Genomic DNA, 23,996 nt, shown 5'->3' with positions numbered 1-23,996 from the left:
ATAGTTAAAAATTTTGCTGTCTAATTTAAAATCTGTTTCTACAGCTTGACCTTGCATCAATAATCCCATTTGATTTGTTATATTTGCTGCTTGGTTATAATCCCTTGTTTCGACTAAATCGCCTACTTAAGGTAAATATGTTATGATTATTAGTTTAATGCTGGAGGTATTTTTATTGACTGTGTCAAAATTAACTTGCATGTTGGTATGAATCTGAACTTATTGTTTTAAGGATCTTTAGAATGTGTCTGAGATGCCAGAACTTGACAAGATCCATAAATCATACTCCGATTGCTTAAACTAAAATGGTATATCAACATTGGTTTGTTAGAGAGTCAAGGGAAATGATACAGGGAAATATTACGCATGGTAGTGATATGCTGTAACCATTTGCTTCAATTAATTAATCATGTAAAATCTCAGTGCTGAGCCTCTAAAATACAACTGGTTTTTGTTAATATGAGATACTGAGGCTCTCCTTTTTAATACTTCCTTATGATAAGATTTTATTTCATGCCTCTTTCTCTGTACATGAGATTGCAGTAGATAACTCTTGATAGATTCTATTATAACTGACTTTTGACTTTTTGGGAAAAGATTTGGAAACAATTTTGTAAATTTCTGCTACTTTGAAAATTAATTGTTTGGAAATGCTTTGACTTGTAGACAGGTTAGGGAAAAAGAAATAGACCTAATCTAAAGATGATCTGCTTCAGCTAATGAAACCTCTGTCTTGAAAGCAGAAGTAAGAAATACAACCTACATTGTCCACTTTACATAGAAATTGCCAGCAAACTACAGACAGAATGAATAATGCTGGCAAGCAGCCAATCTCTGTTAAATGAACCACAAACACCAATTTTACACAGGAAAATGAATTCAGTGAAAGATAGGTTATAGTCTCCACCTCTCTACCAAGACAGCTATCATTACCTTTTGTTGGAAATGTGATTAGTCAGTGTGTCTGCTTGAAATTATCAACATGTGCTATAAAAATCAAGTCTGGATGTAATTACATGCATAAAGTCCCCATTCCTATTTTATTGTAGAATGGATGATATAAACTTGGCCCCAACTCTTCTAGTGATTTGGTCAAAGGATAATAGAGCCAGACAGTTTTCTGGACCTAGAACAAGCAGTGATCTTTAGACACTCTGAAAGCAACTTGAAGATCTCAAGAATGTGATCCACTGCTCCCATCTTTTGTTTACCTGGCTTGAATGCCATCATGACCACTGATATTGCAAAATCAATAGAGCAGCCATTGAGTCTATTAATCACTTAATGAAATGTCTGCCTCCATCAGATGCTACCAAACTATGAAAAGAAAGTAACAGCAATAAATTTTGTCAGATGTAAAATTTATATTAATCCTTATTATTGATAACCAATTTTGAAAAGAAAAAGATTGTTGGGAGTAGCTCCATTAATTTATCAAAAGCAGAAATCCATAGATTGAGGTTTACATCTCATTTCCCGGGCTGTAACCACGCTCTGTTTGTATGCTATTTACTAATTTTTAATGTGTGAGTTGGGGAAGTGGATACATCACTTCATGGTTGCACATGTTTAGTTTATCTGTCTGCAACACAATTATTGTCATTGGAAGTGCCAGCCCATCTAGGGGGACTTTATTGAGTTGGCTATCCAGATATCTCACTTCTGATAAATAAACAAGAGAGGATAAATTCTCAGAAAATGCTGGTGGAAGCCAGCATTTTGTGTGTGTTGCTTGAATTTCCAGCATCTGCAGATTTCCTCATGAGAGGATAAATTTTGTCAATTTGTTAGTATTTGCTACCACCACAGAGGGAATGCAGTTCAAAACATTGGGTATGGCAGCCAGCATGTTTTATTTTCCAGGACATAAAGTGCCCTCAGATAGCAAGTTCAAGTAGACAAAGCAACACATGCAAAATGCTGGAGAACTCAGCAAGCCAGGCAACATCTCTGGAAAAGAATAAACAGTTGACGTTTCAGGCTGAGCCCCTTCTTCAAGATTGGAAGGGAAGATGGGAAGTCAGAGTAAGAGGGTGGGGCAGGGGAGGAAGGTGCTAAGTGAAACCAGGGGAGGGGTGAAGTAAAGAGCTGGGAAGTTGATTGGTGAAAGACATGAAGGGCTGGAGGAGGGGAAATCGGATAGGACAGGACAGAAGACCATGGAAGGAAAGGGGGAGGAGCACCAGAGGGTGGTGATGGTCAAGTAAGGAAATCAAGTGAGAAGGAAACAGCAATGGGGAACTGAGAATGAGAGTAGGTGTCAATTACTGGAAGTTTGAGAAATTAACATTCATGCCATTAGGTTGGAGGCTACCGAGGTGGAATATAAGGTGCTGCTCCTCCAACCTAATTGTGGCCTCATCGCAACAGTAGAGGAGGCCACTGACTGATATGTCAGATTGGAAATGGGATGTGGAATTGAAATGGGTGGCTAGAGGGTGATCCCACTTTTTCTGACAAACAGAATGTAAGTGCTCAGTGAAGTGATCTCCCTACCTACCTGGGTCTCACCAATATATAGGTGGGAGCACCAGATAAAATAGATCAAACTTGCAGGTGAAGTGTCACCTCATCTGGAAGGACCGTTTTGGGCCCTGAATGGTAGTGAGAAAGCAGATATAAGGACACGTGTAAAACTTGTTCCACTTGCAATGATAAGTACCAGTATGAGGGACAAATGAACAAGGAAGTCACATAGGGAGCAATCCACGTGAAATGTGAAAAGTGGGGAGGAGGGAATGATTTGCTTGGTGGTGGGATCCCGTTGGAGATGGCAGAAGTTGTGAAGAATTATGTTCCAAATACGGAGGCTAGTGGGGTAGTAGGTGAGGACAAGAGGAGCCCTATCCCTGCTGTGGCAGCGGAAAAATGGGAAGAGGTCAGATATGCAAGAAATGGAAGAGATGTGGGTGAGGGTAGTGTTGATGGTGGAGAAAGAGAAACTGAGAAACCCCCTTTGAAGAAAGAGAACATCTCATTAGTTCTAGAATGAAAACTCTTATTCTGAGAGCAGATGCAGTGGAGACAGAGGAACTGAGAGAAGGGGATGACATTTTTACAAGTGACAGGGTGGGAAGAGGTAGAGTCCAGGTAGCTGTGAGAATCCCTGCCCTTTCTGCTCAAATCCAATATCCAATTTCAAGTTCAGATTTAATTGTCAATCAACCATACATGAATATCCATGAATTCAGCCAAACAAGATAGTGTTACTCTGCCGCCAAGGTGCAAGACACAGTACCAGCAGTCATACAAAACACAAGGCACACACAGCATAAAAGGCAGCAGGAAAATACAATCACACAAAAATATATATAGTCCAAGTTTCTGAGTCCATGAAATTTGCAGCAGTCTGCAGTCGAACACAATCCATCTTGTCTTCTACCGAGTGAACAGTGGAGGGCAGCACCAAACCCAGCCTTGCACTCTATGACACACTGCACCACACCACCTCTAGCAATCAGTTAGAGCGCACCGATTCCAACGCTTCTCTCCTGGGCGGCTGCAAACATGCAACACTGCACCTGGAAGCCTAGTCCTCGCAACATAACCATGCAACTCCCCCACCATCTGCCTCCACCATTCGCCAATAAACCAATGAATTGGACTTGCAGAAGTCTGCAGAATTCCATATTAACAATATCCAACAGGGGCTTGCAATCACAAGAAAAGCAACCAAAATGACCACTCGCCATTAGACTGCAAATTTCCTCCACGCACTCACTCCAGCCCCTCTCTGAAGCAGGCAGCTGTATGACCTGCACCTCTGCTGATGAGAAACTCACTAATGGGACAGGGCTGCAGTATTTTAAGTTCTTAATGACCAGCAGAGTCTTGTGTTCATAAAAAAATGTTTAAAAAGACAGTAACACCTTTGATTAGCCCCTTAGAAGCTGCTACACCTGAGCACTCTGCCATCTTACCAGAATTACCACAAAGTCCTACACCAGGGTTTAGTTCCAAGGCATCCATTTTTTTTAAATAGGCTATTTCCACACAAAATGTGTTCTTCAGCTGAAGATAATCCACTTGTTAAGATAGTTCCGTTTACTTTTTGTTGTATTCATTATTGTTACAGCTATATAAGACCTTGGTCAGACCCCACTGGGGTCACCTCACCACAGGAAGTATGTGGATACTATAGAAAGATGCAGAGGAGATTTACAAATATGTTGCCTGGATTGGACAGCATGCCTTTTGAGATTAGTTTGAGTGAACTTGGCCTTTTCTCCTTGAAGTGACAGAGGATGAAAGGTGACTTGATAGAGGTATATAAGATGATGAGAGGCATTGATTGTGTGGATAGCCAGAGGCATTTTCCCAGGACTGAAATGGCTAACACGAGGGAGCATAATTTTAAGGTGTTCGGACATAGGTACTGAGGGGATGTCGGGGGTAACTTTTTCACACAGAGAGTGGTGGATGCGTGGAATGCATTACCTGCAGTGGTGGTGGAAGCGGATACGACAGAGACTTTTAAGAGACTATCAGATAGGTACATGGAACTTAGAAAAATAAAGGGCTAGTGGTAGGGTAATTCTAGGCAGTTTCTAGAGTAGGTTACATGGTCAGCACAACGTTGTGGGCCAAAGGGCCTGTAATGTGCTGTAAATTTTCTATGCTCAATGAGAGAGAGTGCAGAAGGACACCTGGAGTCCAGCATGCAGGCTATCCAGCTGAACTTTTTTGATCTCACTACTTGTACAATATGTGAACTCTTGGCATGTGGGAATGACTAACTGAATGGCATAGGCTTAACCAATTACCTCCCACAACATTTTTGACAAAAGAAACGCTGACTGTTGTTATTCCCTTGTAGGTCTCATTTGTAAATTGCTTAACATTTAACTTAAAATGCACTTTCTTTTGACTCCTTAGATCAAGGTATTTGTAAAATAGCATGTTTAAGTACCAAACATATAAATTTAAGGCAAACTCAGAGTATAATTGTCTTCTGGTTACCATCTATCTCCACGTCTAAACTTTTGATTGGAAAAGTTGGCAGGCCATTTAGGTAAAGGCCCATCGTCCTTTGGCCACAGATTGAACATAGAAAACTTCTACCTAATGATATCATTAAAAGACCACACTGAACATTAATTTATCTAAGCAGCAGTTCAATCTGTTATATTCTGTCCTTATATAAATCTGGTAACATAATAAATAATGATTTCTGTGCTTACGAAGAATTTAAGATATTCTGATGACACAATGAGACAGTATAAGAATGAAAATTCTGTATCTCAGTAACCAATTAATAACATAAAACCTAATCCCAATTAAGCATTGAGGCTGTAAATTAAGAATTATTAACAAGGTATTCTGTTCAAATTATTTTTTGATTTCCATTTTTTCCCAGTATTCAATCTTCTTTGAATTCAATGATGTTTTGGAGTCTGTAATGAAGAAAGCTTACACTTACAGGTAGGTGGTCATTGCGCAAAAAAAAGTCAATAGATTTTGTGTAAAAGTAACAATAAAAATATGTTTATTGAACCCATGTTCAGGATTGCATTTCGTTTCTACTTGCAACACACAAAGTTGATTTTTGATTAAAGTATATATTGCTTGCTGATATCAGAAGCAGTTTTAATAATTTAATGACAAATACTTACAAAGCCACTGATAGAATTACCATACTTAGAATTAAACAGCCAAAAGCTCATGGCTAGCCTTGATCTTGGTTGATTGTTCAATAAATAGTTAGTCTTAGTTTGTTCATGTTGGTACTTCTCAGTTTTTGTTCGGGATATCCTTCACTATATAGCACCATAATTTCATTCTGAAAACTCAGTATTAACTGCACAGAATTTCTGCATTTTCCAAAAGATCATAGCTTAGAAACTATAGTACAGGTGACCCCCACCTCCCCACACGTTATGGCAGTTCAAGTGACAGAAAATTGCCCTTATGGGATTTACAAATCACTACCAAAAATTCTTGTGAAAGTCATACAAAAAAGTAAGTAAATAAAAATAATGCTTTTCTTTCAACTCGCATTTCTTTATGCAAGCACAGATGATGTGGTTTTGCATTATGGAAAATTAACAATTAGGACCATATTCTACAAATGAAACTGCCCACACAGGGCTGCCAGTTTAGAACAATGTATTAGTGTTTTATCAAAGCACAAATCAAGTACTTGGTACCACACTCCCAGAAATGTATTCATGCTCTTTCATTTGTAGGGTGCACAGATCCATTGCAACTACCGTAGATTCCGGATTTTAAGCCGCTACTTTTTTCCCACATTTTGAACAGCTTTGAACTTTGCGGCCTTTAATCCGGAGCGGCTAATACATGATTTTTTTCATGCCGCCTCGTAAACATTTTGCCTCATAACAGTAGACCAATAAAATTGATGAGTAGTTCACAGAGGTCCAATGAAATTGTACGATAAATCAAGCGCACTTTCACAATTAAATTATTGTAAATCAGTCATTTGTACTCACCCTCATCAACATGGAAAACACTCGAAGCATTGTGCTGCCTTATGGCAGTTACTTAGTTTATAATATTTTCGCTTAGTAATTCATTTTCTAGTTAAAGTTAGAAGAGTTTTAACTATATTTGTTTTCTGTACTACATCGCGGGATGCTATGACGTCACACCCGGTTTCGCGGTGTCTTGTGGGAAAATGCCGGTTTGCAATGAAACGGGACGGAGGGAGGGAGCGCATTACGCGAGCGGCTTTGGATCTGAGCGAACCTTTTAAGTTAAAGGTGATCAATAACTTTTCCTGGTAGGCTGCAGTATATATATTTTTTACCAGTCGTTAGGAGATATTGGAATGTTGTTCAGTAAAGAAGTATACGCAACGTATATTTAAAAGTAGCCGTGTTACGGGCACGGTTCGAAAAAAAGTATTTGCAATATGTATTTGTTTTTGTTACCATATGGATTTAATTAAAAGTTAAAAAAATCCTCACGTGTAATATCTTTCTGTGTAAATATCTCATATTACAACGTGGGACACCTGCGGCCGAAAATCCGGTGCGGCCTAAAATCTGGTGCGGCCTAAAATCCGGTGCGGCCTTTACAATTAAAAAATTGATTTTATTTCTAAAATTAGAGCCAGCGGCTTTTAATCAGGTGCGCTCTGTAGTCCGGAATCTACGGTACTATGCTTCACAGTAATGACATGCAGCATGAAACACATTTTGCCAATGTGTGTGACATGCTTATGCACATAATCAGGGTTGAGTCCTGCTTTTCCATCTATACTTCCACTTTCCCAATCCCTGAAACCTAGAATCCCTCCGATTCATACTTGCATTCCAAAGCCACACTCAATTCCTCCATTTGCAGAATAAAAGTAGTCTGGGTGCAAAAAAATGTAAGGGCACTTTTAGTATGTGAATATCTTGTTCATGAAAAGAACACCTTTGGGGGTGGGGAGGGGGCAATCTTGGTGGCTCAAACTTGACTGAAAGCTAATTTAAATCAGTTCAGATTGTTTTATGTTTTGTGGAGTTAGAACACATACTTGTATTAATGAAAACTCTACTTATAACAATATCGTGACCTCTTAGCCATGACTGGATTTCTAGTCTTAGACTATTACAATGATTTGATGGATTCAGTGACCTGGAAGGCCTGTCAGCAGCATTGTATAACTAGTGGTTTCTGCACTACCAACTAATTGCACAGGCTTCGCAGATTTTTAAATATAAACTCCCATAGGAGTGAAAGTCTGATTGCCAACAGGGATAATAGTCAAATTTTGTCATTTGGCTAAAATTGTAGTATGTTGATATCCAGACACAGTAGGTGTATACTATTCTTCATGTCAATCAGGAAATAATAGATTATTAAAATGGACAAAATAGAGCACCTCTGTTTTCTACTGCTGCTTATTTCAAAAAAGTAAAATGGTGAATCAGTGCCATCTTACAGAAACCAGGGACAGATTACAAAATCCCTCACCAATATCAAGTAACAATGATCCTTCCTCATTAGGGTCCCCCAGCAACAGATCATAGCATTTGCAGATAATATTACATGACAGGTCTCAATATTCAATAGGCCACATTTGAATTCATTCATCTGTAACTCCAGAGCGTACAGGCCTGAACCAGCAGGCATGCTTCAAATGTTACCCTCAGCTGTACACTATCCACTGCTGGTGTGCAAAATAACATACTCATTCACTCAAATAGATTACTGGCCTTCAGCTATATTGCAATGCTTAGCTATGTAGTTCATATATTTTTCTTTACTATATACTTATCAAATGTAATCTCAAGTAAATTACTTTTTTATTATTTTATTCCTTTTCAAAAGTTTTTAAGTGTACCTTATTATCTGAGACCTTCAAAATCATACAAGTTGCTTTGAACAGCAGTTACCTGGCAAAGGGTATCAAATCAGAGTTCAGGTTATGTGGTGAACTACATATACCTGTCTGGATACGCCCCCCCCCCCCCCCACTGCTCCTGTGGCTCCTCCCACAGACCCCGGTATAAAGGCGATTGGAGCCACAGACCCTTCCTCAGTTTCCAGGATGTTGTGTGATGGTCACTTGTTGCTTGTGCTTTCTTCCAGCCAATAAAAGCCTACCTTAACCCACGTCTGAGTTATTGATGGTGCATCAGGTTATATCGCCTGATTCCTGTTTTCCACTCACAACCTACCCCAGCTCCTGGTATGAAGTCTCTAGCTCATTCTATGAGTGCTGCAGCAGGTAACTGCAGCCATGAGATTAACAAGAGAGTGCATGTCAATAGCGGGTCATCCTGAATCCCTTGCCCAAAATCCCTCGCTAAACTACGTGTGATAACTGCTATACTGCAAAACAGTGTGATGTATTCCAGAATCTTCCATCAATAATCAGTGTTAAAACATGTCCTGCAACAAAATCCAATGATAATGCCCAATATCCAGCAATATGAACTTAGAAAATAATATCAGTAGAAGTCATGCAGAGATATTATAAAGTGACCAAGAAAGTAATGACCAAAAGGTGAAAAATTGAAATTAAGATAGAAAGTCAGTAAGCAGAAAATGGAAATAGGGAGAGTGGTGCTTTAATATTTCGTGGGGCTAAAGCTGATAGGTAAACATGCAATTTTATTGTTTTTATGACCAAGAAGCCCATCTTGTACTCAGGACCTGCTGAATTTAACACAAGGATTTTATTATAGCTTTTTGGAATCCATTTCCTACCTATAGCCAATCAGTCAGCTAGGATGTATGTCATGCTATGACACTGACTAGACTTACAGCAGCTGTTACCAACTTTGGGATAATAAGGATGAATGAAGCTTATAGATTCTGTACCCTATAGAGAGGGCAGTATAACAAAAGAGGAGGGTCAGCAAATCATAAATACAAGAAAATCTGCAGATACTGGATATCCAAAGTAACACACAAAAAATGCTGGAGGAACACAGCAAGCATGGCAGCATCCATGGAAATTAATAGGCAGTCAACATTTCGGGCCGTGACCCTTCTTCAGGATTGGAAAGGATAAAAAGTGAAGGAAGAGGAAGGAGGAAAGCTAGAAAGGTGATAGTTAGCCAGGCGGGTTTGAAAGATAAAGGGTTGGAGAGGAAGGAATCTGCTAGAAGAAGAGAGTGGACCATAGGAAAAGGGAAGGGGATCCAGGGAGTTGTGATAGGCAGGTGAGAAGAGGTAGGAAGCCAGAATGGGGAATAGAAGAAGATGGAAGGGGGAGGGGTTTTTTTTACCAGATGAAGAAATCAATATTTATGCCACCAGGTTGGAGGCTACCCAGACAGAATATAAGGTGTTGCTCCTCCACCCTGAGAGTGGCTTCATTTTGGCACTGCATCATGAGCACCAAACACAATTGGCAACCCCAGCAAATTTACAGGTGAAGTGTTGTCCCACCTGGAAGGACTGTTTGGGGCCCAGAGAGGAGGAGAATGGACAGGTGCAGCACTTTGACTGTTTGCAGGAATATTCTGGGAGATTCCTCCCAGAATCTCTCTCCATTCTGGGAGGGAGATTAGTGAGGACGGACAAATGGACAAGGGAATCAGGGAGGGAGTGATTCCTACAGAAAACAAAGAGGGGGGTAAGGTAAAGATGTATTTGGTGGTAAGAACCCTTTGGAGATGGTGGATGTTCTGAAGAATGATGTACTGGATGTGGAAGCTGATGGGGTGGTAATAAGAACAAGAGGAACTCTATCACAGTAAAGGCAAATTGGATGAGAAGTGGGAAGGCAGCATCAATGGTTGGGGAAGGGAAACCCTGTCTTTTGAAGAAGGAGGACATCTCCGATTTCTTGGAAAGGAATGCCATATCCTTGGAACAGATGCAGAGAAGACAAAGGAAATAAGAAAAGGGAATAGCATTGAATAAGTAGGGTGGAAACCTGGAGAAATCACAGGCCTCTCTTGGGTGGGGAAACAGGTCATAAGCAAAGGTAAGCTTCTGACTCTAGGAGGGACATCCAATGGCTTGAGTGACTGGGAAAGCACACAATCCTCTGGCCCTTTAATAGTATAGTCAGCAAAGCCAGGTAAATGCAGCTTACCTCTTCTAAATCTGGAACAGAGCTAAAATTGGCAGCATGCAGATCAGCTAAAATTTTTAAATAAAGGACCTGTCTTCTGTGAGTAGTTTACTCTTTCCCCTCCACCTCATGTCACCTCACTGGAGATCTGCAGCAGTTCAAGATAGGTTGTACAAAGATTTGGAATGGTTGGCATTTTAACTTGTTACCTTACACTAAAGTGCTTCTAGGGGTCAAATTTACCTGAGTGCAGACTACAAGCCTTCACTATATCATCCTGCACCCGGCACCTTTCACATGCATGGTGGTTCTGCATCTGTAAACCTGCCACTGTCTTATAAACGCAAAACTGTTCTAGCAATTAGATGAATTGTTAAATTAAATAGTGATCCAAAAAGGCAATACTACAGCTAACTTGTTACTGTACTTACAGCATCTCATTTGTTTACAGAATTGCCCGGACAATAGGATATCTGCTTTTCCTCATGCATGTAAATGCTTGTTTGTATTACTGGGCTTCAGATTTTGAAGGTATAGGCAGCAATAAATGGGTCTACAATGGCAAAGGAAACAGGTAAGTACTTTTCTGTTACTATCTAAGATTGTCAATTTCCTCAGGAAATGAACTGCATCAAGAGTCAATGCCCTCATCTCCTGTGTTCATTTCAAGTAGGACATTGTTCCGGGTAGAGGGATAAGGAACAGGAATATTGTTCAGGGATAGAGGGATAGGGTTTGGGAAAGATATAAGGGACGGGTTCCTTGATTATATTATTTAAATTTGTGAACAGAATTCAGAACTTTCAAGTCAGTTATTAACTAAACAATTACTAGTATGATTTGTTGGTGTTATTTCAGAATCTAAGACTAAAATGACCCTATAATGTTGTTAGTTCATTTTCTCCTGAAGAGCTACAAAATATTATTGCATTATATCTTCTCTTTTAAAGGGCACAGTATCTGCATTATTATTAGTGAGCATTGATCTTTTAAATAAAATAAGTTTAAAGATAAATTATTATTTCAAGCCACTTACATCAGTTTAAATCGATGTTGATTATTTTCCTTACTTTCATACATCTTTTTCATCTGACTTTTTGATAATTTGTAGCTGTATCAACTTTATGCAGGGAAATCCCTTCTGATGATTGCTGAGCTTCCATCGCCCACCAATATGTTTGAGCAAATATTTCACATGAGCAACTATTTTTAGGAGTGATTATTCTTTCAGCTATTCTTGGTCAGGTACATAAAACCAGATGCTTTAGATTTTCAATATCAATGAGTATCTAATTTCTATTACTTTTTAAAATTATCTTTGACCACCTTAATTGAAACAAAAGATATAAATAGCAGAATCATGTTCATAATCAAAATAGTAAAGAAATTACATATGAAAAATATAAGATCTAATATGGCAATGGTTCTGGATACAAAGCAATATATCTAATAATGTTGGTGTGTTTACAGTACACAGAAAAATCATTAAACTTATCTGAGTTTTTATAGTGTAATGTTCTGTTAATATGTGTTGATTATTATTATCCTAAATTTACAATCACAATATCCCTTAACCAACAATATGAATTGTAAACTGATTTGTATTTTGTTCAGTATTTTATCTATTTTTTCTTTACATGGTTTATTTTCCATTCGGAGTTGAGGAAGTGGTGATGGTGATAGGCTTTGGAGTTGGAGATCTGTGGTGATGGTTCTCTGCAACTATCACAGGATCTTGACCAAGCGTCAATTTTGCTGAGCAACGGAGGATGAGAGGTGTATAGGCTGATGAGAGGCATTGATCATGTAGATAGTTAGAGGCTCTATCCCAGGGCTGAAATGGCTAACAAGAGAGGGCATTGTTTTAAGGTGCTTGGAAGTAGGTACAGAGGAGATGTCTTTTTAAGCAGAGAGTGGTGAGTGTGTGGAATGAGCTGCCAGTGATGGTGGTGGAGGTAGATATAATAGGGTCTTTTAAGAGACTCCTGGATAGGTACATGGAGCTTAGAAAAATAGAGGGCTATGGGTAACCCTGGGTAATTTCTAAAGTAAGTACATGTTTGGCACAGCATTGTGGGCCAGAGGGCCTGTATTGTGCTGTAGGTTTTCTCTGCTTCTACATTTCTATGACTCACCCTATAGTCCCACCCAGCCTCATTTACCCTAGCCTGCTTGCATTTACCCTATCTGTACCCCTGATAATTTTGTATACCTCTATACAGAAACAATGGCTCTGTCAGAAATGGGCTTAGCTTCTGAGGGTGAAAGGGCACTGGGCCACAATTCCCAGCACCATGAGGGAGGCCTCACTGAGGCAGGTGATGGATGGAGTTACAGAATTCTACAGCACAGACCATGGGCTGTTCAGCTCAGCTTATTCGTGCTGACCAAGTTGCCTATCTAAGCTAAGACCCATTTGCCACATATAGACTATATACCTCTAAACCTTTGCTATCCGTGTACCATATACCATGATCCATGTGGGAAGGATGTGGCAAGGGTGGATTGGGACAGGCTGGTTTCTGGCAATGGTGTACTTGGTAAGAGGGAGACCTTCAAATAGAAACTTTGAGAGTACAATGCTTGTATATGTCTGACAGAATAAAAAATAAAGATAATAGGTAGAGGGAACCTTGGTTTTTCAAGCGATATTGAGGGCTTGGTTAAGAAAAAAAGAGGTACATAGCAGGTATATGCGGGTAGGAACAAATGAGGTGCTTATGGTGTATTAGAAAACCAGGAAAATACTTCAGAAAGAAATCAGGAGGGCTAAAAGAAGGCATTAGGGAAATAAATGAGTCTGCTGTGAGAGCTAGCATAGACTCATTCAACTAAATGGTCTCTTAATAATGTAAATAATTCTGAAATACTATAAAGATATGAATAATAAAAATGCTCTTATGAATCACCTTGAATGAACCTGATGGGTGCTACAGAAAAGGTAATATATATTTGATATACTGTGGCTAACACATTAAACAAACTGATATGCCTGGTGTGCATTGTTGTGCAATGAAGCTCCCAGTAAAACCTTAGTCAGTGAATAATCCACTTGGAATAGTAATAAAGTTTACATTTGAAAGGAATCAAATCAGTCATTCAACTATACATTCAGGATGCCTAACGCTCACAGTCTGATACATAAGTATATTTACAACTCTATTAACACAGAGTAATTCCAAAGATTATTCAGACAATTTCCATATAAAACATTGATTAGATCTCTTCCCAAAACTCTCTGCTTTTCCCTCCTTTAAGATAACCTCAAGCCTATCTATTTGGACAACCTTACTGTCATCACACTTAAAACATCACTTAGGTTCCTGTATGGCAGTGTTCTTTGCCAATTCAATCAATAACAAATATTATTTTCTTTAACAGAATAGAGAAGGGGCAAAATGAAAAATGTAAACCTTGAGGCATGATTAGAAAGAGCAGAACTGTTTACTTTGTCAGCCTTAGGTTTCCAAAGTTATGAAGGGAATAAATTTAATCTAGACAATTTTTCCCCCAAACAAGTAATAAAGGCTGAAACTTAAGAATAAGGAAGGATCTTTAAACATTGGGGATGGGAGGAATGCATTTATGATTTAATATACAAAGGAGAGTAGCTGAAGAACTGAAAATGCTGGAAATCTGAAATAAAAGCAATGTGTCGGAAATGTTGAAAGTATCAGACAATATCTGTTGAGAGTGAAAAAAGTTATCATTTAAAGTTCTAATGCAAAATATAAAGGTTGGTAAACTGAAATTGCTGAATTTGGTGTTCGTTTCCAAGGGCTGTGATATGCCTAGTTAGAAAATGAGATCCTGTTCCTAAAGCTTAGATTAGCCTTTGTTGGGAAAGTTGAAGAGGCCAAAAGAGGGGAATCAGTGAGCAAATGAGATGGATAGCTAAAGTGATAGGCAAATGGACGTTCAGATCTCTCCAATGGATTGGACAGATTAGTTCAAAGCAATCACTGAGTGCCAGGGAGACTGTGTTGTAAACAGAGAATGCTGATATCAAATTGGAAGGATAAATCTTGAATCACTGTATTGCCCAGATAGACTATTTGGGTTCTTGGGTACTGGGCAGGGAAACAGAAAAAGGAAAATTGTACCATCTCCCTAGGTTGCAATGAAAGCAGCCCAGAGAAGGGGAATGAATGTTGGTGGAGATAAAGCAATGAGCCAGAGCATTTTGATGAACAGTGGCTCACTTCAGAATGCTGAAAGATGAAGATACATCTAGAGATGACATTGCGTGAGTGTGCACTGATTGTGGAGATAAATACGGAGGGCAGTGGAATAGAAGATGAGAAGACAGGGAATCCCCAATCTTTGTTCTCCTAGATCACCTTGAAAACTGGGTAGACCTCTCTGGTAGTTCCCTAAATTGGTTTCATTCATATATCCTAGAAAATGCTTTGTCTGCCTTGGAGACCAATTTTCTAAGAGACACAATGTACTTTTTGGTATTGCTCAGGATAGCAGTCTTGGTCCCCCGTTCTTCTCCTTATACATGCTCTTCTTTGGGGATGTCATTAGAGAGCATAAACTTTATTTCCACTATTATGCAAATGACACACAACTGTATATTTTGATCGAGCCTGATGATTATAATACCCTGACTTCTGATATGGCTACAATATGCAAATAGAAGAGCATTAATTTTCTAAAACTAAGTAAAGATAAAACTGAAATAGTTTTGGTTGGTTCCAAAGCCAAAAGAGATAAACTTCTTGATAAACTTACAAACTAGGCTCCCCTTGTAAAATAAGAAGTAACAAGCCTGTGTGTTATCCTTGATTAAGAATTGAATTGTAAATCCCACATAAAGATAGTGACCAGAGTAGCATTTCCATCCCGAAGAAATATTGGGCAGGTATGCCTGGTTCTGTCATGTAATGATTCTGAAAAACTAATTCACACCTTTTATTAAATTAACTAGATTACTGCAATGCACTTTTAACTGGCCTTCCAAAGCAATCTATTGACAAACTAAAGCTCATTCAGAACCCTGCTGCTAGACTTTTAACGGAAGCCTGGGAGAGGGGAACATATCACTCCCATCCTAAGTAATCAGCTTTGGCTTCCTGTATCTTTTAGAATTGATTTTAAAGTTCTCTTACTTATTTTTAAAATTCTTAATGATCTGGGTCCAGAGTGCATTACAGAATCATTTTTCTTCTATAATCCTGCTTGAGCTCTCCAGTCTTCTTCTGTTGGTCTCTTAAATTTAAACAATCTTCCTCAAAATAATAATTGGGCCAGCTGTTTTGAGCTACATTCTTAAACTGTGGAATTCCATACCTAAAGCGATAGAGGATGCAGATATGGAAGTCACAGTAAGGCAAGGTTAGCCTTGGGCAGTTGCAGTCAAATGTGACCTTTGAAGTGAGAGCACTAGAGACACCTCTGTTTGCTACAGACAAGCTAGGCTAGTTTGCCTGTGGCAGTGTGTACTCAGGCCAATTGAGTGAAGCCTCTATAGTGAGACTTTTTCAGTAAGGTCTTCATAAAACATAGCGTCCCTTTTAGGAAGTGCCAGAGACAGACAAGGTAACAGAAGGATATGAAACACATCCAGCAACTAAGACTCTATTGTCTTTACTAACTTCAAAAGTCCGCTTGAAGTTTCAATTGACTTTAACACCTCTATTGTGAATGACAATTGATCTTGCAAGTAAAGAGTTCAAAACATATAATATTTAAAATGATCAATATCCATAACTGATAAGCCAGTTCTGTATAAAAATAGTAGTTTTCTGTTCAGATTTCAGAACGAGTGCCACAGGCCATGTTGTTCTCCTTGTACACAAGTGAAATAAATAGAATGCTTGAGTTATAAGAGTCTGTGTCTCCTGGGCCCAGTTATTTTATTATCGGTTGCAACAGTTACTTCGACAAAGGCTCTGTAGTGTTCTCGCTCAGGTGTAAGAGAACGCTGAACTAAACACTGAGGTAAACCGTTGTCAATGAAAACAGGACTGCAGTAAGATTAACCGTTTACTGTTCACTCTTCCACATTAACGTATGGTGAAAACTGTTGATAAAACAATACAAGATTTGTACAGTATTTGTTTCCTTCTTGATATCACATTTACATCGTAAATACTTGCAAAAGTAAACTACAATAACTACATTACATTAAAATGCAGCATACAGTCATTGACTTACGCCATTGACTACTTTAAATACACTTCAACACAAACTATCCACAACTCTTTAACTAACGAAAACATAAACCTTATCGACCGTCGTTATTTTTTAACAGAATCAGTGTTAACATTTTAATTCAACATATCGATTATCTCATGAACTTACGGCGTTGCTTCACTATGTTTCTAATGCGTAGAAGACAACTTTTCTTGCGCTGATCTCGCACATGTGAGCCCCCTCCTTCCCGTTTCTCCAAACCGGTATTTTCCCACAAGACGCGGCGAAACCGGATGTGACGTCATTGCATGCCGCGATATATCACAGACAACAAATTTACTTTAAACAATCCTAACTTTAACTAAAAAATGCTACCAAACGAATTACTAAAGTGAAAATATTATAAACTAAACAAATGCCATAAAGGCAACACAGGCTCAATTGACACTTTTAATCCTATTTATTTAACCTTGCTGTTATGTGACATCACATTGTTTTTTATTTTCATTTTTTAACTTATTTTCATATCTGTACTTTATCCCATTGTAAAGCATTTCAACTATATCATTTGTATGGAAAATGCTCTATAATTAAGTTATTATTAGTGGTAGTATTGTTCTGGAAAGAAGACGAGCGGGTGAGAGTAGAGCATAGAAAATGGAACGAACACATTTGAGAACTCTGTCAACTGTGGGAAGACATTCTTACGGAAAAAGGAAGAAATGCTGCAACACTGTGGCGCGGAGTGTCATCACCAAATGGATACATCAGGAGTTAGATAAGCTGGGAGAATAGGATGGAATCCTTACAGGAAACAAAATGGGAAATATCCAGGCAATATAGATGTGTGAGTCCATTTATGTAATCAATTGTGCTCCTTGACCAATCCCCTGAGATGGAAATATAGAAGTCAAGAAAGAAAAAGGAGGGGTCCAAGGTGGGCTATCTCCAAGTGAGAACAGCGTGGAAACACAGGTAGCTTGAATTCTGCACAAAAGTAGGCAGAATACCAACTGAGAAGGGGATTGAATTATTAATAGATTTAAGAAACATAGGGATTTGCTCAAAGGCAGAGGGATTTGCTTGAGAACGGTTTGAGGAAATTCAATTTTTGTGTAGGGCGTGGTTGATTACAAATCTAAATATGCCTGCTTGTCTTGCTAGAGCTACATACAAAATCCTAGCTTGTTTCTTCAGGACAAATATTGTAGTGTGAGAAACATGAAATGTTAAAATGAAGCTTTGGCTGCTTGTTCAAGTTGGCATAAGATGTCCTATTTAAATTAAACAGGGAGTACTTGGGTTAGTTCAAACACTTCAGTTGTTCTTCCACATAAACAACACACCAAAAATAATTAGATGTATGAGAAACATTTTGAATCTTCTAGTGAATATGAATGACATTATGTAAATGCAAGGTGCGGCATATCTCAAGCCTTTTTGGAAGTCAGAACTTAAAACCTTAAATGCCATTTAGAAACCATGCCCCCCCCCCCATTAAACATGGTTTCAATTGTTGAAAATATTTGTGTTCTCCAGGTACCTGAGGTGTTACTATTGGGCAGTCCGGACTTTGATTACAATTGGTGGTATTCCTGAACCAGTCACTCTCTTTGAACTAGTCTTTCAGGGGTGCAATTATTTCACAGGTGTCTTTGTGTTCTCCAGCTTACTTGGTCAGGTAAATGAAATTATCTTTGAATGAATCACTGTTCTTTGCAGTGTATTCATCATACAATTTATTAGATAATAGGTCAGGCAGAGAATCAAAGAAAAGGCTGAGGAAAATGTTAACAAGGTATTACTTTAGAAACAAAGACTTATAAGTGAAATATTGCCAAAACATTGCACTGATCTGGAAAACATTTTTTCCTAGGTTTTGCATGAGGTGGGACTGGTCTACAGAGATTTATTTCCTTAAAGTGCATAGGCACTGAAGTAGCAAAACTTAATAAAATAGCAATGTTCTAATAGATAATGGAAAATAGAAACATAGAAACATAGAAAACCTCCAGCACAATACAGGCATTTTGGCCCACAAAGCTGTGCCAAACATGTCCTTACCTGAGAAATTACCTAGGGTTACCCATAGCCCTCTATTTTTCTGAGCTCCATATACCTGTCCAAGAGTCTCTTACCATATCCGCCTCCGCCATTGTTGCCAGCAGCCCATTCCATGCACTCACCACTCTCTGTGTAAAAATCTTACCCCAACATCTCCTCTGTACCTACTTCCAAGCACCTTTAAACTGTGCCCTCTCATGCTAGCTATTTCAGCCCTGTGAAATCTCTTCAAATTAGCTACAAAACAAGAAGGTAAAGGAGGACCTAAATTTTAAGTCGGCAAGCTGCTTTGGAATGCATTGCCTGAAGTAGATTCAATAGGAATTTATAGAAAAGAGGAGGACATGAATTAAATAGTGAACGTTTCAGGACGCAAACCGGGGAAGAACAGGACGCAAGGGCCAATGAGAGAGCTTATCAAAGTAAAAGAGCTAAGACACAATATCACAAATGGTCCTTATGTATGCTATGTAATTTTCTAATTCTTAGTGCAATGTCCTGGTTATAATTGCACCTGTAATTTCTTCATGCTTATATCCAAAGACCATTCAATCATACACATCTACATTTTCGGTATGCCTTTCCCTATATGGCATTGATTCATTTTATATTTGCAATAAATGAATTCCAAAACAGCAAACCTAAGATTTAATGTCAGTTAAGGTACTGTTATAATTTCAAATGTATTATCAAATACTTATACAATGCCAGCAACAAAGGCTATTTTTAACTGTCAGAGTGTGTTCAGAACCACCTTGCTAGCTTCAAAGCCAGAGATCACATACCCAGCCACTGGACAGGTTGCTTGAGCAGTTCCAAGGCAGTCATAATCTTTCTAAAACAAATCAAATGTCAACCTTTAAATCAAGTATTAAAAGCACTGGTGTCAGTGAAGCAATGTGGATTTCTCATTGGCCTGCAAGTTCATTCAAGGGAAAATTTCAGTAATGTTCCCAGAAACTGATAAAGAAATTATGGTTGTACGATTTAATCTACCATACACAGAAAAAGTGGCAATATCTACCGTAACTGATTCTAACATGAGAAAGGCTTGCTGCTGACCTTTGATCCTCAAGTTTGGACTGTGGAATCCTCCATTAAGAATTCATTTCACCATTATTCATAAACACCAAGGGGATATTGCTGCTGAAGAGCTCTCAGTCTAGATGAACACAATAATGCAACACCATTATTGTGTCGACTTGGACTGAAGTGTCTTCCCTCATATAACTGTTACATTCACTGCTTATTTGTGTTGAGCATGTGGTTGGACAATGTTTGCAATCACACCCAGACACCACGTAATCATAGATAAAAATACACCAAGGATAGTTCTCGAAGTAGAATTTAGCTGGACTTCTACAGATTCTGCAAGCAGTACTCTACTGAAGAATACCCTGAGGCAAGTGTTGCCCTACTGTGGATTTAAGTCATCAGCAGTCTACCCAAAGTTGACAGGTTTCCAGATCAGGTTGACTCAAACCTCTTGTTTACCCCCAAGAGCCCTTTTAGTAGGGTGCAATGAAGTATGCTTCTCCAGGAATTTTAGACCTGACTAAAAGTTAAGACAACCACAGGTATAACTTAATTACTTATCTACAAGATCCACATATAACTTTACTAACTGCTTCCTTACGTTTGATGAAAATTGTTAATGTACTTGGATATTTTCCCACTTTTAGATGCGTGACATTATTGGGGCAGCTACTGCAGGCCAAGCGTACTACCAAACATCTTTGGATAACACAGTAGCATATATGAATACATATTCAGTTTCAAGATATATACAGAATCGTGTACGTAAATGGTATGAATATACTTGGGAATCACAAGGCCAGTTGGGTAAGTAAGGCTGTGCACAAACTAGGTTTCCTATTTGATAAATATCCTTAGTGACTTCTACTATAAATAAAACGTTTTATTTGTTTTAGATGTATCTGAGATGATGGAAGGTATGCCAGTAAAGATGCAACTGGCCATTGCAATTGATCAAAACTATGAGATAGTCAGCAACGTTGATCTGTTTAAGGTATTGTACTTTCAGTTTCCCTTCAATTGACTGGGTTTTGTTGCTACTGTTATTTATTGTATCTCATTACAACAAAAGAGGCCATTCAGCTGATTATTTCCCTATAACCTATCTTATATTCCAACCACCCACTGTACTTAAATTACAGTGCTCAATTAAGCTATTGTTGAGCACATCTTTCTGATGTGGTAGGAATCCAAAGAAACACATTGAACAGCCTTGAAAGGTGGAATGACCTACTACTTGTATATTTAATATTTCAGTAATATTGTCGACATGTTGTTTGATTAAGCATTATTTGTTGTTTACATAATTCATTCCAGGTTACCTGTAAAAGTACATGAATGGCATACGTCATTACACCTCCACGTCATAAGAGCACACCTCACTAAAGTAAAAATAAAGTAGACATGCTTTTACCATGTTTTTCTTTCAATTAGTTTTAAAGTTTCAAAATACAACAGTGGCAAAAAGTAAGTATTAAAATGAGTCAAAGATGACTACCTAACTAATGAAGCACAGCAAACACATTTGAGTTTTAAAGAATGCACAGCTTAATTTTTCCTTACAAAGGGAGAAAGATAGTGAATTTTTAAAAAAGCAGAACATGGATGAAATTCACAGGTTCATAAACAGTGAGTAATAGGTGATAATTATAAATAAAAAAAACAAAAGCAGGAATCTCTGGCTACTTTGGAAAAATAAATGTGTTCGATTGCACAAATGGCAGGATCCTTGAAAGTGTGGAGGAGCAGAGGGATTTGGGGTTACATGTCCACAGATCCCTGAAAGTTGCCTCACAGGTAGATAGGGTAGTTAAGAAAACTTATGGGGTGTTAGCTTTCATAAGACGAGGGATAGAGTTTAAGAGTCGCGGGGTAATGATGCAGCTCTATAAAACTCTGGTTAGGCCACACTTGGAGTACTGTGTCCATTTCTGGTCGCCTCACTATAGGAAGGATGTGGAAGCATTGGAAAGGGTACAGAGGAGATTTACCAGGATGCTGCCTGGTTTAGAGAGTATGGATTATGATCAGAGATTAAGGGAGCTAGGGCTTTACTCTTTGGAGAGAAGGAGGATGAGAAGAGACATGATAGAGGTATACAAGATATTAAGAGGAATAGATAGAGTGGACAGCCAGTGCCTCTTCCCCAGGGCACCACTGCTCAATACAAGAGGACATGGCTTTAAGGTAAGGTTGGAAAGTTCAAGGGGGATATTAGAGGAAGGTATTTTACTCAGAGAGTGGTTGGTGCGTGGAATGCACTGCCTGTGTCAGTGGTGGAGGCAGATACACTAGTGAAACTTAAGAGACTACTAGACAGGTATATGGAGGAATTTAAGGTGGGGGGTTATATGGGAGGCAGGGTTTAAGGGTGGGCACAACATTGTGGGCCAAAGGGCCTGTACTGTGCTGTATTGTTCTATGTTCTATAATTGGGTGGTGTATACTGTATGAATTGAACAATGTTTTGAAGTAAATGAAACAGCCAATGAAAAGTGAGTGTCAGTGTTACTGAGTGCAATAGGTGGAAGAGCATGTTGTTTGCTTAGAAATTTAACTGCTCCAACCAAACCAGCCCAGCTGAGCTTTGTAGATATAATGAAAGTAATGCAGGAAAACTTAGAATTTCCCTCGGGATCAATAATGTATGTCAGAAGCAAAAGCATTGTTGATTACAGAACAGCTTAGGTTTCATAAGTAGAATCAAAAGGAAGGGGAGTCCATTTCAGTGTACATGGCAAATTCAAGAAGTTGGCTGTGTTACACGGGGGCGACGGAGGAGAACCCAAGTGCAGGACACTGGCACGTCGACTCAGTTGGGGAGGCTGGCGTAGACCTGAACGTAGAGCAAGAAACCAGAGGGATCTTGACAAGGAGACGGGATTCACAGGGACTCTCTAGAACCTAGAGCGGAACTTAGAATTACCGGTTCTAATTGGAACAGGGAACGAAGTATCGCACAAGAATTGACCAACAAACTGGCAACCTGTGATAGGGTCGTCGTTGTTTTTATTTCCCAGTCTCTGATTGAAAGCCAGATGTACGATAATTGGGTAACTAGCAGTAATTGACTGAAATTGGAGCATGATCAGGGGAGAAAGAAGTGTTAAAGGGGAACGGCCAACCCCCCCCCACCAATGGGAGCCTCCCGGCGTTACTCCAGGCCTGTCTGGATGGTCCCGATGGAAGTCCTGGATGAGGGAAGGGTCTAGGATAAAGGAGCGGGGGACCCAGGAACGCTCTTCAGGACCGTACCCCTCCCAGTCCACCAGGTATTGGAGGCCCTTGCCCCGACGGTGCGCATCTAACAGTTGTCGGACGGTGTATGCCGGATGGTTGTCGATGAGCCGGCCGGGGGGGGTGGGGGAGTCTCAGCTGGGGGACACAAAGGGCTGACGGAGACTGGTTTCAACTGAGATACATGAAAGGTTGGGTGAATACGCATGGACTTAGGCAGCGTGAGGCAGACCGCTGTGGGGTTGATAATCTTTTCGACCTTGAATGGTCCCAGGAAGCGGGGGGCGAGTTTCCTAGGTTCGTATTTGAGCAGGATGTCCTTGGCGGAAAGCCACAACATCTGCCCCGGTTGGTACTCCGGCACTGGAGTCCGGTGTCGGTCGGCCGTTTTCTTATTTCGGTTTGTCGATCTGAGTAGGCCGTGCTGAGTATCCAAAGCTTCCAGCACCGATCGACATGGTCCCGAACCGATGGTACCACGATCTCTTCTTTCTGAGCGGGGAACAGCGGGGGTTGGTACCCAAGGGAGCACTCGAACAGGGACCTCCCAATGGCAGAGCTCACCAGAGAGTTGTGGGCGTACTGAACCCACGGTAGATGGTCGCTCCAGGTAGACGGGTGGTTTGCCGTTACACAACGTAACGTCGCCTCCAGGTCTTGGTTGACCCGTTCCGTCTGCCCGTTCGTCTGGGGGTGGAAGCCGGATGACAGGCTGGCCGTTGCTCCCAGGGCTCGACAGAAGGCTCTCCATACCTGTGAGATGAACTGGGGACCCTGATCAGAGAGGATGTCCACGGGGATTCTGTGGAGGTGGAAGACGTGGCGGACTAGAAGATCTGCGGTTTCCTGCGAGGAAGGGAGTTTAGGGAGGGCCACAAAATGCACCGCCTTGGAGAATCGGTCTATCACGGTGAGGACAGTTGTGTTTCCGCGGGAAGGGGGTAGACCGGTGATGGAGTTTAGGGCAATGTGCGACCAGGGACGACAGGGATGGGTAGAGAACGAAGTAGACCCATCGGTGGTCGATGAGAGGCCTTTC

At 39.8% G+C, this 23,996-nt stretch overlaps 1 protein-coding gene and 1 long non-coding RNA gene across 2 annotated transcripts in view; one reads left to right on the top strand and one right to left on the bottom strand.

Moving 5' to 3' along the window:
* Nucleotides 1-6,690, bottom strand: part of LOC140727142 (uncharacterized) — a 960,223-nt gene extending 953,533 nt beyond the window's left edge. Inside the window, exon 1 of the long non-coding RNA XR_012098790.1 lies at nucleotides 6,450-6,690. This is a non-coding gene — a long non-coding RNA (uncharacterized lncRNA). The remainder of the gene's footprint in view (nucleotides 1-6,449) is intronic.
* Nucleotides 1-23,996, top strand: part of LOC140727139 (cyclic nucleotide-gated channel beta-3-like) — a 110,561-nt gene that overhangs the window by 34,260 nt on the left and 52,305 nt on the right. Inside the window, exons 8-13 of the mRNA XM_073044441.1 lie at nucleotides 45-131; nucleotides 5,357-5,421; nucleotides 10,932-11,054; nucleotides 18,161-18,302; nucleotides 20,368-20,527; nucleotides 20,617-20,714. Coding sequence (XP_072900542.1) covers nucleotides 45-131; nucleotides 5,357-5,421; nucleotides 10,932-11,054; nucleotides 18,161-18,302; nucleotides 20,368-20,527; nucleotides 20,617-20,714 — 675 coding nt within the window. The remainder of the gene's footprint in view (nucleotides 1-44; nucleotides 132-5,356; nucleotides 5,422-10,931; nucleotides 11,055-18,160; nucleotides 18,303-20,367; nucleotides 20,528-20,616; nucleotides 20,715-23,996) is intronic.

The sequence above is a fragment of the Hemitrygon akajei genome, chromosome 1, assembly GCF_048418815.1.
Source record: "Hemitrygon akajei chromosome 1, sHemAka1.3, whole genome shotgun sequence".
NCBI lineage: Eukaryota > Metazoa > Chordata > Chondrichthyes > Myliobatiformes > Dasyatidae > Hemitrygon > Hemitrygon akajei.
Note: the sequence above shows the minus strand (reverse complement) of the source record. Positions and strands in the feature narration are given on the sequence as shown.